At 40.6% G+C, this 18060-nt stretch overlaps 1 protein-coding gene across 2 annotated transcripts in view; it reads left to right on the top strand.

The window, feature by feature from the left end:
• LOC135465772 (neuropilin and tolloid-like protein 2) overlaps nt 1–9091 on the top strand; it is a 74270-nt gene extending 65179 nt beyond the window's left edge. For both annotated transcript variants that reach the window (XM_064743102.1, XM_064743103.1), the window contains 5 exons: nt 1812–1847; nt 2192–2328; nt 3045–3273; nt 5458–5583; nt 6894–9091. In XM_064743102.1, coding sequence (XP_064599172.1) covers nt 1812–1847; nt 2192–2328; nt 3045–3273; nt 5458–5583; nt 6894–7786 — 1421 coding nt within the window. In that variant the 3' untranslated portion in view covers nt 7787–9091. The remainder of the gene's footprint in view (nt 1–1811; nt 1848–2191; nt 2329–3044; nt 3274–5457; nt 5584–6893) is intronic.
• The last annotated feature ends 8969 nt before the right edge of the window (nt 9092–18060 follow it).

The raw sequence follows: 18060 nt of genomic DNA, 5'->3' as shown, positions 1-18060 counted from the left end.
CATCACCCCATGTAACATTGTACAAAAAAACTCTGAGCAAATAAATACAAGTAAAAATAATTACCATGGTGGCTTTACGAAGCATATGCACGTTTGGGTAATTTGGAATTTTGGAATTTTGATGTTGACTTAATAGAGTATGAGAACAGTTATATTTAACAGAATAATCTGTTGCAACAGCAGAATACATTCCAGCATCACTTAGACATCAAACTTTCTGTTAAAATTAATAGATTGTTTCTTTTTTGGAGTGTGTATTTACTGCATTGAAATAAGATATGTTAACTTCTATAATATGTTAATGTCTTTTGTGTTTTATTTACTGTGCCCATCAACGTATAGCGTAGCAACACTGAATTGCTTATACATGCAATGTTTTCTCTTACCCTGCCAGACACCGTACTAATTTCCCACCCACGCGTAGCGATGTACCAACTGAGATATCGGTACATATTCTATCTAGTAGAATCACTGATCTCTGTAATAACGGTGGATTCAGCATTGGCCCACTTTCAAAGTGAAACCGTTACACATTTCTCATTGAATTATGTACGGAAGTGGAGATTGTGCCAAGACAAATGTGCTCCAGTTGTTTAATAATAGGTCCGTTGCCATTCTTTTATTTGGCCCCTGTTAAGATAAGTAATTGCTTTTCGTGATGTTGGGTAGACTACATTTCCTGGGCACATTGTATAAGGCCTGTAGCTCTACATATTGTAGACATACAGATGGTTTCTTGATCGATCCAACTTCACTGGTTTGCGATCAAATGTCTGCTGAGAACCATTCGTCTCGCTTCCCAAATACAATCCATATACCCGCATTGGCTGTGATTAACTTCAAGGCCATACATCACAGTAGCACGACACAAGCAGCGTCATCCTGATGAACGGCAGGTCACCAATATGTCTAATGGCCGTTAATCAAACACGAGGAAGTAGTTTAATGTCCCATCCTTAAGTATCCGATTACGTCCCTTGTCATGAAGTGTTGAGCTCAATGTCACCCTGGGACAATGGTCAGCCATAGTTTAACAGTTCTGGTGATCACTTGACAGGGGAATAGGTAGGGCAGCTCTGGTATTTGATTACAGCGTTCGTTAAAAGGCAGTAACCTCAAGGTCTCTAGAACTCTAATATCTGCTGTAGTTTTACCGCCCCAAAGAGACCCCATACTATTCAAGGTAACATCATTAGGTACAAGGATCGGCAGTCTCCATGATCGAATTACCTCCCGCCTACGACAGCTGACAGTGTGTTATATATTAAACATTTACAAAGCAGAAATGTTCATTATCAAATAATCTTAAAGAACAAAATATTTTGTTGTAAGTCTATAGCCATATACGTACATTCATATACTAATCGTCAACGACAATGGACGTTCCAAGCCAAACATCGCAATACCAATTCCCAGGACAGCGTTCAACACAAAGAACCCAGGAAGAGCTGGGAAACTATATTAAGTAAAAAAATTAGGAAAGAAACAATCAAAAATTTTCGGTGATGGCGGAAAGACGCAAGGAATGGCCTGGGCGCGTAAATTTAATGAGTCTCCAAATTGTCGTTAAAATATGAATCTTTGTCGTGTTTTCATTGAACATGTTCAACCAACATGGCGATTTTATTCAGTACAATGCATACCTATGTCCTAGCACCAGGATAAGATGTGTCTAGCCTCACACACACAGTTGGTTTACGAGGAGAGAAATGAGTTTAACCTATTGTTCTTCAAGACCGTTAAAAATTAAGTGCTTCTTGAATGTTAAGTGGTAACATGTTGTAACATGTCTTTTTTATCCTTTTTTCCAGCTTACGTCAAAAACGACAATTCAACAGCTTTTTCAGGTAAGTTTGATCTCTCAAAAAACGACGACACATCAGCACTAGTTCCGGTACACCATTTTATAATATTTTAAGTCTGAAATATAAGGTTATCACTCTGTATGACATGTCTATGTCCTTCAGGTTCTGTGCCGCGCAGATGATCGTTCATTTCTGAGATTTGTCCCATTTTAGATGACGTATTAATGCGCAGGCGATGACGTTTCATACATGTATTTCAATGGAACGCGCAAGCCACCCATGAACACTGAATCTGGAATTCTTTATTCAAGGATTGTTTCAGAAATCTGTATGCAGGCAACGATTTGTTACTCTTGTTTTATATGTTGATCGTGTTTTTCTTCCAGTGTGTCGGATTGAAAGGTCGATAACAGAGGCTGATACGGTTATCTCATACAAAGATATCCCCAGTATATTTACCTTGCAGACAGAAGGTCGCCCATTAGATTGTACTTGGGAATTACGCGTTCCTCCGCACAGAAAGGTAGGTCCATCATATCTGATCGTATTAGTAAGCGAAAAAATCCAAATAATATATGCCTATAGTTCAGGTTATGAACCACTAAAACAAAACACGAAGTCAAATTCCCAACTAACTCACATGCCCATTCCACTAAAATCGTTGGAACCATGGTTGACATACTGGGAAAAGCGTTCAGTTCAGTTTAATCACCCTCGACTATTGAGACCGGTACATGCCACGAATCCAGGGTCAGCGAGGTGGTATGCAGCATTGTGTCATGAAGTTTGCCAAGTAGGCTTTAATCGAGAAATGCCCTAAGGTCTGCTATATGAGGTATCCCCAGTTCATCTTTTTGTTCAATTACTGGTTAACGCCGTACTCAAGAATTTTTCACCTATACGATGGCGGTCAGTTTTCTGGGTGGAGGAAACCAGAGTGGTAAGGGTAAACCACCAACCTATGACAAGTTACTAAGGAACTTTTTCCCCTGTGTGACGTACAGATGTTGGTGAAAGACAAGTAGGCCTAGTAAGACCGCGTAACGGTTACGCGAATGTAGCCGACAGTCTATTGTGGCCACGGCCCCACAGTCAATGAGAGCCGGAGAATCCTACAATGCCGAGTCCAAGGCCAGGTTTGAACACCCACCTCCGCAAAATAATGCATGAAACAGTCCTAAGCACGGTATATGTCATCTAGATACCTGTACATATCTGTACATTTCTTTCTTTTCCCAGATGCTGTTTGACTCCAGAAATTTCCGCGTGAAATCTCAAGATGATTGTGCCAAAAATTTCCTGGAGATATACGATGGGACGACGTCAGAACGGTCCATGAAGAAACAGTACTGCGTGGCGACTGTAGTTCAGAGAAAGTCTGAAACTAACAGAGTCTTTATTCGGATTTACGGCAGGAGTGTCAACTATATGCCAAAGTTCAAAGCCATTTTAACAACGTTTGTGTCAGGTATGTTCAAATCTGATGTTCTCTGTAAATTTATGTGACGTAGTTTTGGGATTGAAGACAGGGTCGTTAGCCGCATGCCAAAGTTCAAAGCCATTTCAACAACTGTTATGTCAGATATGTTGGAACCATATTGCTCTGTGTATAAAAGTTGCTAAACTGGCTTTAGAAGAACTGAAGAACTGGGCAAATAAATAGGGCTTTTGTGCTTAAGTTGGTTGGAACATACCTGACAAAATGTTGTTCAAATGGCTTTATTCAGTTAGTTCTTTGATTGGTATGCGTCGTATAGGGAACAACAATGGGATGTATAGTTAACAACTTTGCAGTGAACCCCAAAACTACATCACATGTGATGCAGTTTGGAGATTTACAGCATTGGTGTTAAAAATATACCAAAGACCAAAACCTTGTGTGACAAGTATGCTAACTCAATTGCTCTGTGGATATACTAGTATATATGTGATGTAGTTCTGGGGTTTACTGCAGGGGGCGTTAACTATACATGACTTTGTTGTTCTTTAGTATACGGTGCACACAAATTTAAAGAACTGAAAAAAAATAATAAATAAAAGCCGTTTTAACAACATTTTGTTCGGCATGTTACAACCAATTTACATATTGAAAAAAAAATGGTTTTGAGATTAGCCGCGTAATTATACGCCGGTCTTTCTGCAAAGTGTTACGGTATTGAAAACGGCAACAGAAAACAGACTCAGTGACTCAATATTACAATGTAAACAATGCTTTATATATAAACGAGACGTACAGTTTTACAGACAGTTCAACAACAACATACACATCAGTATTACCGGTCTTTAAAAGTTTCCAGTTCACCTTTGCATCCCAAGGAATGTATTCCAGGAATTCCAATGTAAAGACCATGGGATAAACACACAATTCACAAATTGTCCTAGACAGGTACTTCGCTAGGTTAGCGAACACGAACACAGGTTACACAGAACTGGAACAGTCAAGCCTTTGCATGACGTCACACCCGCAGAGCACAACACAAGGTAAATACAGGCATGGAGGTATAATCCACTTCAGATCAGTCACAGCTCCCGCAGAAGCTCACAAACGAGCCGTTCAGAGACGTAGAGTAATGTCACCTTGTGGCAGAACGAACGTCCTTTGCAAAACTGAAAACTTCAGTTTAGAGTCCTTGACGACCTTGTCGGTCAGGTGAGGTCAGCGTGTTAAACAAATTACACAGTCCACACTGTATAATCATAATAAAGATCCGAACACCAAAAAACGTGACTTCCGCAGAAATTCACATAAACCAGACATCAGTACTACTGTGGTACACAAACGGTGTCGGCATAAAAATCTGTCCTCCCAAATGAAACTGGCATCACCAGCTCATATAAATACAATGGACTCGATACGAGAGCGTCGCACACTCTCCTGGCTCCCAGTGGATGCAGCAAAAAAAATACCTCCACTCTGCACAGAAAACACGGCTTATATACGGGCCAGGTGGATTCAACTATTCTTAGACACAGAATTAACAGCCAATGAACATCCAGTTAAATAAACAGAGCATTGAACAAGGTGCTTTCGGCCAGGTCCGCACTGTACATATATAACAGGGCCTGTTATGCTTATAACATATAACACAAAGGTCCGCAGACTAACAGTACATGAAGACGTTAAATAGTCATACATAACAAAAGCCACTTTAGCAACTTTTGTGCCTGATATGTTAGAAGGAATGGCGCGGTATAGAGATACCCTAAATTACCTAAAATTCGACCACAAAAGAGCGTTTTTAGAGTCACATAAATGTCATAAGATATTACCCTTGGTGCTAAAATTGACAACTTCCCAGTGGGATATCTCCCTATACCATCCAATCAAACCTCAAAACACCTTTCTAAAAAGAATAGAACTCCCAGAATCTGGAAAATTTTAGTTTGGAAGAAATTTTAGTGTCATTTAAGGTATATAATATTCTAATGTGAATAAAAATTTGTCGCAAGATACATTTATCTTTGAGTCAGACTTTGGCATAACTTATTAAGAGATGTTCTCATAATTTCTGAAAATTATTTAATCACGACATTATTTCTGCATGTGAAGAAAAAAAATAAAAACCCGACATATTCGTTGCCCTGAGTCCCGCCTGTTTTTGCCATATTTTAGTTCTGGACTAACCCTTTGATCTGGATTTTTTAACTACAGGGAAGTGTAGTAACGAGTATTTTGACTGTGGCTACAACATGTGTATTGACAAAGACCTTACCTGTAATGAACGGCCGAATTGTAAGGACGACTCGGACGAAGAAACATGTAGTGCCTTAAACAAAGGTAAATCTTATGGAAAGCTACTTTTATACATGTTCATTCGTAAAGCACCGGAAATGGTGCTGCAAGGATTGGTGCTGACTAGAAGGTCATTCATTGGAGCTATGTGTACGTATACGGGTTTTGAGGAACGGTTGAAACTAGTGACGTCATATATAGCAATTCTTTTTTAGGCCGTGAATATATGAATGGTTGGCCATTGTCCTTTTTTTAACCAGTGCGAATCTTTTAAGAACTAGCTTTGAGCAATTGCACTTTTAATGACATGTTTAAAACTTAAAGTGAACATAAAGTCGGCCACTATAGCTGAATTAATTAATAAGGTAGTTTTCCATAAATGTTCTAAAAAGATTTTTAAAATTATGTTATAACATGTCCTGTTTTAGCGGCCCTGATCGTCCCCGTCCTGCATGAGTGTAAGCATTTGGCCTCGCTGGCTGTACTGACTTTTGGGAATTTACTGAACATAGCAGAACCTTCTGATTGATTACAGACCCTTTCATTCAGATTTTGGGAAGATATTCTAGTAATAAATCTGACTTTCTAAGGAAAAATAATGCGAAATCATAATATTTTTCTTCAAACAACGACTCTCACGAGACGGTTTTCTTGCCAGCTCACCCTGATAAGTTACTGCTGCAGTATCATGCCCAACATGTTTTCAGTTCCCTGCTCATAAATGTGTGGTTCAAAATGCATCAATTTACCACTTAATCTAACCACAAAATCCAGTCTATTGCTTCGATATCTGACTATCCATTAAAAGAAATCACACTGGCAATCGAGGGCAAATAGGTTTTGTGACATGACAGCCAATTATCACGTGATGCTTTTAGCGCTAGTGATTGGCCCAGTTCATAAGGGCTTCCACAACATTGCTACTTGGAGTGAATTGCCCTTTAGTGCCATATCCTCAATGTTGAACGTTAAAGAAACAAAACTTTTTAGAATTTTTAACATATTTTTCTGTGATAGCTGTGTCCTAAATGCCAACAAATGCCATTGTGGAACGTTTCTCGCCTGAATTAATTAGAGCCCAAGCTGTGTGTTTTGTTCATTCCTGCGTTTGTGATGTCGCTTTGTGGACAAACTGGTAACGTATATTAATCGCACATTGCATAAGAACAATGGTCCTTCCGGCTTGAACCCGTCTCGCCACTGCGCCAGAAAATACACTCTGTATATAACGAAATACATGACTCACCCAACAGTTTAGATAGTTGATTATGTTGTTAATGATTACTTTATATGTGCAAATAACCCAGGGTATAATTTAATTTAACTTAATTCAGTTGTTCACTTTATTGTTTCAGAAAACGAAGAGGACTCAAAACCCCCGACGCATGCGATAATCTTGGGTGTGATAGGCGGGTTGTTCTTTACCGTGGTAGCCATATCCATTTGCGCTACCTGTAGTGCCAAGAGAAACGAGAAAAAGCGCAAAAAAGCCGTAAAAAAACAACAGGATGCTGGTCAACCCGAGAACACTGTAGAAATGGAGAACTTGTTGAAGCAAGGAACGTTGCCTAGGAACATACCGAACGGGGTCTTGTTGAAATGTGGTCACACCACGCCAACCGCTACGCCCCCAGAGCCGGCAAGCACCAGCGACCTTAGCACGGCGACGGTGGAGGTTCACTGTCCGCACCACACGCGGCCGGAGAGCTGCACCCCTGAGACCCCCCATCATCTGCCGGACATGTTGGATTATACCGTGGAGTCCGGGCACTACAAGCGCTTCCCGCACATGGACTATTCAGGGTACCTGCCCGTTCCGGTTACGGAGAAACCACCCCACAGCCCCACCCACGCCCCACCAAGCCCCATTTCTTCCATCAATATCCCTGAACCGGAGTTCTTTAAAAAGTATTATCTCGCCAGCAGTATTGATAAGAGTCCTTACATGCCGCCTCTACCAGCCAACCAGTTTCTAGGTGACCCGAAATTGGTGGTGCCGCAAGAAGGCAGAATGCGTTACTTAACTTTACCACGACTGATGAAACCCTTGCAAGGGAATGGGCAAGTTCCGGGTGAAATTTGTGCCAGTTGTGAAAGCGGAGAGATGCCGGAGGCCCCCGGACAACCGTACCCTTCTCGGATCGCACCCCGGAAGAGTTACATTAACCCGGAAAGGTTGTTATCCACTGGTCCACCTCCATCCGGGCGATTCCAAATCGGACGTCATAACCATCCACAATCATCGTAGTGGCGTCATTCATGACGTCATTATTTTAGCCGCGGTCGTTACCACTGTGACATCTAGTCGGCGAAATGCTCTTTCAGTAACTAAAATCTATGCAAAATGGACGTGTATTGCCATCGCCTATATCCGTGCCAAAAACATGTGAGGTTTGTCTTTTGAATGTGTTGAGTTCAATAGTACGATTTTACTCTTCATTGTTGTATTAATTAAAACCAAATGTATTGTTTAAATAACATGTCTCAAAATCTCGCGAGAGTAATTGCCTTGTTGAGAAAGTTTCACATTGACTGTGAGGTATAGGCCTATATATTTACTCATGCATGTTGACTTGCATACAAGCGTAGAGACGGATATGCCCTATCTAGTTTTGATATTATGGAATATTGTCGAGTTTAGAGTGCAGCCTACCGTTTATCAGTGGGATCGAATGTATGCACTCCATGGACGGTCATAGAATGGACAGTAGCCGCATTCATTATTTACTGCCTTTTGTTTTTTATTTATTTATTTTTTTTTTTGACAAGTGAACATGCCGACAAAGCTTCGTCAAAGCTGTCTAAAAATCCCATTTCTATAGCATCCCACCATGCAACGAGGTCGATCGGAATTCACTGAAATCGAGACTTTGCGCATGCGATACTGTGCAACCACTCTTGCCATTTTCCCAGTTTTATCAATGATATAATCTGATTAAATAGACAACAGTTTTGTAGACATACGTAAGAGCTGGTTTCAGAAAGGTGCGGATAATGTCATGATGTAAATATATATGGATTCTGTGTTATCATGCATCATGAATGGGGCACGAATGTGAATAGCTGAGTCAATGTATAATATTTTGGAAATCTCATCTTTGCTAAGTTTTTAATCATATGATCAAGCTGCATGTCTGCTTGTATACATACCAGTGTTAGAGACTTGGGAAGTGGAGAAATGAAGTGCCTATAATTTGTTAACAAAACCGATGTACTGAAATAAATTATATGTAAACCTAAGTATACAACGACAAAACGTGATTTGTTTGAGTGTAGAGCCATGCTTTTATAATTCTGCCAACTGTAAATGCTCCAGTTTGCTTCCGCATCTTTGGCTTACATTATATGCAGCGTCATTTTGAATTTGATTGCCATAATTGTAAAAATTTATTTGTATTTATGCATTTTTTCATTGTTGACTTGAGTAAACAAAGCGCCATTGTTTTATACGCCTATGAACAGCGTCAGTTGTAAGACGTTTGTGATAACCAACATAATTTGAACTCAAAAAGAATCGTAGCTTAAGTTGATTGTAACTATCATACGCGTATATAACAACATATGTTGAAGTTATATGTTTATATCATCTTAGCCTATATACGATTGTTTTGCGGAAGATTTACGTTACACAATGGGGTCGTTGACTAAGTTGGTTGTAGGCCTAACCATCACGGCAACATTATGATAAAAAAAATATGCTCCTAGTTGCAATAAGCCAAGGGCACAATCCCTTTTGGTAAAACCGTGTCAATAACGGTATGAAAGAGCGGACTATCAAGTAATATGTTACTCATTTTACGAAAATTTTGCTCACAAACAGACGAGATGGCATATAATTTGAAATTTAAATATACTAGGCCTATTGACTCAGATAATTTATTTCCTCACACATATAATCGTAATATTCACACAGGAGAACACAAAATAGCAGCTGTTCTTGTCTTGGGTCCGAAAAGACCAGATATAATATTCGGACTCGTAGACGGCCACCAGACATTTTATTGGCAAAATGTAAGTCAGTCACTTAATAGTCGTCACATATAGGCCTACCAAGGTATACTTTCACCATTATCTCTCATGCAATGTATTCATAAATGTATTCCTGATTTGGCTGTCGTGGTTGATTGCAAGTTTCATGGCAACAAAAAGTTTGCACAAAACGAGCTTTGTTGAGTAGAGCTAGCGTAGGAGAAGACAGCTTGTCGACTTGGCAACTGTCCAATACACCAACAGCGCGTCCTGTTCAAAATGACGTCACGAAGTATGTGTCGTCTGCTTCTGCTGTGATCAGTCAACTACCAACATCCTCACTCTCGGAATGAACATCATTTGACATTGGTCGATAATTCACGAAAGCACCCACCTCAACAAATGTCAGAAGCTGTATATCAGAATCGCTCTACACACATACACAAGTACTATCACTAATATCCATGTTACCATTTAAAAAATTATTTGGATAAAGACTGCAAACTTCAATCGAGCATAGTTTCAAGCAGGATATGCAGAAAGCTACACGTAGGCCTACTAAAGTATTTCAAAAGTGCAATATTTTATTACTTAGCAACTGTGGCCTTTGGTAAACTATTAATGTAAAAATATATCGTATCTACCAAGATACTTAGTCTGAATGTTTTCTAACTATCTGGTTGAAATGCTACAGGCAGGCCTCGTAGACATGGGCCAGGGTGTTCTGCGTTGGGCAGCATCGAGCACAAGTGAAAAGTATCAGCCTGTTATTAGCTTGTTAATATTCTATTTATTGCTTACGTTGCTGGATTCAGTATGAAATACAGATGTGTCTAAAATCAAACGATGCCATCTGTGAACAACAAAAACTGATTTTGACCATCATAAATTGAATTCTATCTGCACAGATAAAATGACGTATGGCGTACAATAGGTCTAAAGTAGCTTTTGTTCGAACCATAGTGTTATATTTACCTATTGGCAACAAAGGCATGTGATAAATTCGGATGCCCAAAGAAAACATAATGTGAACTGTATGCTTTTTTTATTTACATCTTCCATAGTTTGGCTCGTTACGAATAATGAATATATATAAGTATATGCTTTAATGTCAACGACATATGTTGTCTCGCTATAGCCACGTTCCCACAATGCGATTCGTCGCACCGATTTGCAGAATACATAAAAAAAATGCTATATGCGAACCGTCAATAGATTTTAACAGAATGCATACAAATGTTGTGCAAATCCATTTTGTCATATTGTTCCTGGAAATACGACGAGTCGATACGACAAATTTGTCGTATCGATTTGTCGAATTGGAAAAGTGGAATGAAATGCTATGACAAATGCTATTTCATACGAGGTAGAATTCAACAAATCGCATTGTGTGAACTAGACTTATGAAACAAGACGTGTTCTGTATTTTCATTCGACTAGTCGAATTTTGACGAAATTTGAAAATATGGTGTAACCACATTTGCCAAAAATGTTTATGTCTATAATAATTTGTTGCTACTCACTCGTGCTTGATCATGATGCAAACTATATGTCATTCTATACTTTACATATACATTATTGTGCTGATTTTAGTTCGCTTCCAAGATATTATTCGTACAAGCATGGAGATATCTTGGGTTTTGATTGATCTGGATTTGTGTCACTGCTATAAACATCATTGTAAATCACATGCGGGGTCAAATTGTTTGACTGACCGAACTGTTTGAATAAATGCGTTGATAATCGTAATAAATTTGCATACTTTTCATATATTATCCATTGTTTAAAATGTTGTCATTTTAGTTTTTGTTAATACTTGAAGCACAACAGCTATTTGATCTGCTAATAGCTTTTTTCCTGGGGCAATATCGTCAGAATATGGCTGAAATACTACCGACGTTAATTTAGGATAAAAGCATTCAGTCGTTCTTGATTGACCGCGGTTATTTGCATTTCACTTTTGGCTTTGAATGACTTATCCCTTGAAATAAATGACTTTCTTGGTTGATTGACTGACACTTACTTTATTTTACTTTACTTTATTTATTATGTTACTTTCCATGATAAATAATGCTTGTTCTTAAGTTTACTGAAAAATGTTATTTAAGTGGGTCTGCCTTTTCCATCAACCACGTCTGTTTCTCGATAAAGATGTGCGGTATTACCTCATATATTAATTTATTTGATATGAGTTTTAATACGTTATTATAGTCACGGATTTTTAGGTTAATGTGGAAATAATACCGCCGTTTGTCGGTAGCACAACCAATTTAAGCACAATGGTTTAGGATTGTTGGATATTCGTCATATTGTTTATTAAATGTTGGGGGAGGGGGAGCGGGGGGATATGTTGATACTAATTAAGCAATTATGGTTCGAGCAGTCGTCTGGAATTTCACGCTTTAGACACTCGCCTTAGAGAATAGGGTTGCAATACACTGCTTAGACAGTCGTCCTAGACAACTTGGTTGGATTTACAGCCCTTTGACACTCGCCGTAGACAACATACAAGGTTGGATTTACAGCCCATGGGCACTTGTAAACAACAGAGCTGGAATACACAGCTTATAGGCACTCGTCTTAGACAACAGGGTTGGAATACACGGGTTAAGCAGTGGTCTTAGACAAACAGGGTTGGATTTATATCCCTTTTTGCACTTGTCTTTGATAATAGGGTTGAAATACACCGCTTGGGCATTCGCCTTAAGCTGCGTTTACCGAACACGCGGTATGCGTATCGTGGGACGCGGCAACGGAATGCGGTATAGAGATTTTTTCACTCCAAGCCATTTCCCTAAATCCGTTTACTGGACCGCGGAACGCGGTATGCGTTATGCGAGTCGGTCGCGGCACGCGGTACGCGGTAAAACCGATCGGTCGGTGTAGCGATCTTTCCGCGCGGTATAATATACCGTAACGGTTTAGAGTCCACGTGCAGCAATTATCCGAACTTTCTTTTATTGTTTCCATGCAGTCCTGCGTGCGCTCATACAGCTAAAATGCCGAGAGGAAAACAACTTCCGGACGATGCAATCGAACGTTGGGTCGGACTCGTCAGGGAACGGCCTTTCATCTTCGATGCCAAGGACGACAGTCATATGGATGGGCAGAAGATGAGTAATGCCTGGGAGAGCATAGCAAAAACGTTGAAAGTGGAAGGTCTAGATGATGAGCTTCATGTTTGAGTTTGGAGCCGGTCGTGGCCGCGTAGCTAAAGGCGCATGTCTTTCAGCTGTTCGGACATACGAGGCTCGGGCTCAAATCCAGCCTCGGTCAGAGAATTGTAATGATTCTTTCGCTCACACTGTTATGGGGCCTTGGTGGCTAAGTGATTGACAACGCTTGTACATCTGCAAAAAAGCAGTGATGCATTCGCTCGAAATCACTTGCCTTTCACCACTGTGATGTACTCCTGGTTTGCGCTCTGTGTGTGGAACTGGATGTATGACATATGTGAAAGAGTGGCCAGCACTCACCAAAGGTCGGTGGTTCTCTCCGGGTACTCCGGCTTCCTCCACCCGTAAGCTGGCAAACCTTCATATAAGTGAAAGATTCTTAAGTATGGCTATAAGCACCAATCAAACAAACAAACAAACAATCATGTTTGAGTTGATATCTGCGCATTTGCACATGATTGTATTACTTATTTAAAAGTGCAAGGGCTAGAAAACGCCTTTGTTTATTATTACAGGAAAGGCATGGCGAGGAAAATGGAAAAACTTGCGAGATAGCTACCTGAAGCAACGCAGATTTCTGAAGGAAAAGAAAAGTGGTGACGCAGCTTAAAAAAGTCCATAAATGGAAGTTCTTTGATATTCTGTCGTTTCTGGAACCAGACATAGCTAAAAATGAGTATGTTCACAAATAAAACAACTTGGTCATTGTCTAGGCCTATACTTACAAATGAATAACACAATGTACTTTGGCAGGAAGAAGTGTTGCTGTTTCTGAACCAAGCAAGAGATGCATGCACTTTCAGGACCCAACAAGTCTTGTTTATATCAGTGTTTGTGTTCGAGTCTGCAATACTGCAAGGTTCTTTCTAAAAGAAAATCATTTGAAACGACAACATACCATTCTTTGTTTCTTTCCAGGGCCGACACTAATGTTCCTGATATTGAAGAAACGGACGACAACGATTCGTGCGCTGGTACACAGAGTGTTAATGAAGATAACAGGTACGTATCATCAATTGTTATTATCTGTCGTTTCTGGAACCAGACATAGCTAAAAATGAGTATGTTCACAAATAAAACAACTTGGTCATTGTCTAGGCCTATACTTACAAATGAATAACACAATGTACTTTGGCAGGAAGAAGTGTTGCTGTTTCTGAACCAAGCAAGAGATGCATGCACTTTCAGGACCCAACAAGTCTTGTTTATATCAGTGTTTGTGTTCGAGTCTGCAATACTGCAAGGTTCTTTCTAAAAGAAAATCATTTGAAACGACAACATACCATTCTTTGTTTCTTTCCAGGGCCGACACTAATGTTCCTGATATTGAAGAAACGGACGACAACGATTCGTGCGCTGGTACACAGAGTGTTAATGAAGATAACAGGTACGTATCATCAATTGTTATCAGCATCAAAAGAACCTCTCAACACGTGTTGTCTCTGCCATGGAAGCGATTTGTCTCTCATGAAGAAATCCTTGAAGGTATTACGAACAGAAATTGCTTCTTCACTGGCCCTGTTTCCCATACGTGACAAAGGAGCGAGGCTATCGACGGCGTCCATGTCTGCCATTTCTTCCATCAGCTGAGTCAATTGGGCTGGATTACTTGTCCTCTGCAACATGTTATGCAGTACACATGCAGCTTTGACGACGGAATTGGCATGGGATGGGTGCAGGGCGATTTTCATGTGAAATACCCTCCATCGAGCGGCCAAAATACCAAATGCATTTTCCACTATTCTACGAGCTCGACTTAGTCTATAGTTGAATATTTGCTTTTCCAAAGAGTTATCTTTACCAGGGAAAGGGCGCATTAAGTTTGGAAGTAGAGGGAACGCCTCATCTCCCACCGCAACATATGGTAAAGGACCAAGACTTTCAAAACCCGGTATCACTGAGCTAGATGGAAAATTGAATGTCCCATTAGCGAAACGTTGTCACATGTTACTTCGGGCAAAGATTCCTCCGTCGCTATTTCTACCCAACGAACCGGTATTAATTGCAATGAACTTAAGGTTAGCATCAACAAGGGCCATTAGAACGATAGAACAAGTCCCTTTATAATTAAAATATAAAGACCCCGATTTCCAAGGCTTCATCATAACCACATGTTTCCCATCTAGTGCACCTAAGCAGTGTGGGAATTGCCAATTCTCCCAAAAGTTAGCTACTATCAATCTCCAGTCGTCGCTGGTGCTGGGTACATTCATCGCAACATCTCTTTGTTTCCAAATAGCATCGCATACTTCTGGTACCAACTTAGATATTGTAGAGACACCGACGCGATAGCTGAAGGCGAGCGATGCATATGATTCCCCGGTTGCCAGGTACCTGCAAAAATAGCATAGTTATAAGTAGATTGACTACATTCTTTTTTTCATAGGTCTGAAGTTAGCTCCTTTAGTGAATCTCTGCCACTGGAAACAGCAGCTTCATCAGTTTCGCCTACCCCAAGCACATCTACTGGAAGAGTCGGTAAAGCTCCAAAGAGAAGTGGAAAACGACACTTAGCAGAGGACACTTCTTCAATTGAAGCAGCTCTGACTGATTTCATTAATGAAAGCATGAAGAATCATGAAGAACTTCAAGGAAATACCTAAACTAATCCCGATGAGCTGCTATTCGCGAGTTATGCCAAGCGTATGAAGAAACTACCAAAGGAAACACAAGCATTTATTAAGGTCCAATTGTCACAAGTCTTATTTAACGCAGAAAATCAGAGTGGAATACAGATTCGCCTAACGCCTCTACCACCGCGAAATGAACTTGCTCCTTTTGCTCCAAATGTTCAATATGCTAACAAGCACCTGCCGCCGATATCTACCCACTACGAGGACACAGGGATACGGAGCCAAAACGAGTGTTCTGGAGCAACGTCCGACCTGCTTTCTGCGGCTATGCACATGACTTTTCAATAGTAGCTGTGCAGAACAGAACAACTTCGCATACAGTAATCTCTTGTCGCGTTGCGAATCTAAATCAAGAAGGGTTTCTGATTACTTTGCTGTGATTTTAATTGTTTTCATTGTTACCTGTAAGCCATGCCTTGGACAAAAACTATTTTCAGTTAACGGCATAATATTGTGAAGTCAAAAAGTTAAGTCATTTGCACCTATCTTACGTCAATATTTGGTTTCTATCATTCCAGTAAAACAATTACAAGTATTGAAAAGTCCTATTTGCGTTTATTTATTACCTTATGCAAATTGCCAAACGTTGTCTTGGACAAAGGACTTCTGTCGATCGATGGAACTTGACAAGATCCCCACGTAGTACGAACAAGAGCTGGGCAAATTGTTCACGTCTGAATCGAAAGTAGCGTTGAAACATATCTTCGTCTAATCCCAGCTCCTGTACCAGGTTGTGATATGCTCCTTGTTCCTTCCGTCTCTTGAAAATAGGATGAACTGCCCATCTTCGCCTTCGTCTAGAACGTCTCTTCCTTGCTATCACAAAGGCCCCAACAGCGATGATTACATCCTGCTGGATTCGGTTGCGTCGTGATTGAGAAGGGGCGGACCAGATGGGCGCCATGCTTATGAAACCTGAAGTGATACCGCCACGGTAACGCGTACCGATAAATAGACAGTGCGGTATATTTACCGCGTTTCGCATACCGCATTCCGTTGCCGCGACCCGCAATCCGCATACCGCGTGTTCGGTAAACGCAGCTTTAGACAACATGATTGGAATACACCGCTTGAGCATTCGCCTTAGACAACATGATTGGAATACACCGCTTGGGCGTTCGCCTTAGACAATATGATTGGAATACACCGCTTGGTCACTCGCCTTCGACAATATGATTAGAATACACCGCTTGGTCAATCGCCTTAGGCAATATGATTGGAATACACCGCTTGGGCGTTCGCCTTCGACAATATGATTGGAATACACCGCTTGGTCACTCGCCTTCGACAATATGATTGGAATAGACCGCTTGGTCATTCGCCTTAGACAACATGATTGGAATACACCGCTTGGTCATTCGCCTTAGACAATATGATTGGAATACACCGCTTGGGCATTCGTCCTAGACAACTGTTGGGGTACATCCCATAATGAATCCCAACAGGGGTTGGAATACACGGCATGGGCACTCATCTCACATCGATTTCTGCTGTAACACTGGAATGTTCTTGTGCTGCATCAGTGTTTTGTAACCACACATACACTTAAAGATGTGACGGATCAAAGGAGAGGACCGCTGCGGTGCTAATGGTGGGAGCGTCCGTCCCGAACTTGGGAGACCTGGGATCCAACCCTGGCGAAGAATGGTAGGCCTTCATGTACTCGTTGCTGTCCAGCCTGGCTCTCCGCACAGAACTGGTTGGCCCGGTGTCAGTAGGCCTATATGAAGTGACTGGGTGTGGTGTCATGTCTGGTGTCTACGTCATGATACTTCAGTGACGGCAGCTCTTTGGCGGCATGGATTCGCCATAAGTAGACAAAATAATTAAAAGGCTCATTTGCACACACACACCTGTAATAATTCCTTGTCACCATATGACTGAATAGTTGTTAGGAACGACGTAACAACTCGACCTGTACTACAGGATAGAACAAAATAGTACATAGCATTGTGTAAGGCGCAAAGGAATTTTACGAGCTCGTCATTAAAATAAAAATCTGGGTTAAAAAAAAAAACAAAACAAAACAACACCCTGTCAAATACGAATATGCCCGTTGTATGGTGGGAAAATTGTTGACAGATCGAAATCCCCAACGGTCTAAGCACACAGCCAACATTATTTGGCTATCACTAAAGACGAGTTCATACCTTACACATCTGTTACTAAACTTACTGCATGGAGATGAACGTTCAAATTCGTGGTCCATGAATGAGTACCAGGTCAAATAACAAGTATCTCAGTCGCGCTTTGATTGCAACTGTTCATAAAAGCATCATGCAGATGTAATGAGCATGGCTACCTTTACGGCCTTAACCGAATAGATTGTGATTCAAAAGTAACGGACGATTACGTATCTCCCGTTAATATGTAAAGATCTGATAATACAAGAGGCGCCATCTATGATGTTACACATGACATACTGGTCTGTATAAAAGCTATGTACATAGTGATAATAGCGCCGTCTATGTGGTTGATCACAATGCAGATCGCCAGATTCTGAACGCTCTGTCCATACCTGCCAACGAGAATGTTATACTCATTGTAAAATTTGAGAAACTTAGAATGAAGGCGTTTGGTGGAGTATCCTTGACAAACTAGTTTTTGAACTAGCAACTTGTGACGCAGATTAAAGTCATCACAATTAACGCAAGATCTGACAAATGCTACAAGGTGAGATATGTTTGCGGGACCCTTTGGTATATTGCTATCCAAATAAGGATAATTTACAATATCAAAATCGA

Source organism: Liolophura sinensis, chromosome 5 (genome assembly GCF_032854445.1).
Source record: "Liolophura sinensis isolate JHLJ2023 chromosome 5, CUHK_Ljap_v2, whole genome shotgun sequence".
Taxonomy (NCBI): Eukaryota; Metazoa; Mollusca; class Polyplacophora; order Chitonida; family Chitonidae; genus Liolophura; species Liolophura sinensis.
This window is presented reverse-complemented; position numbering and strand designations above follow the sequence as displayed.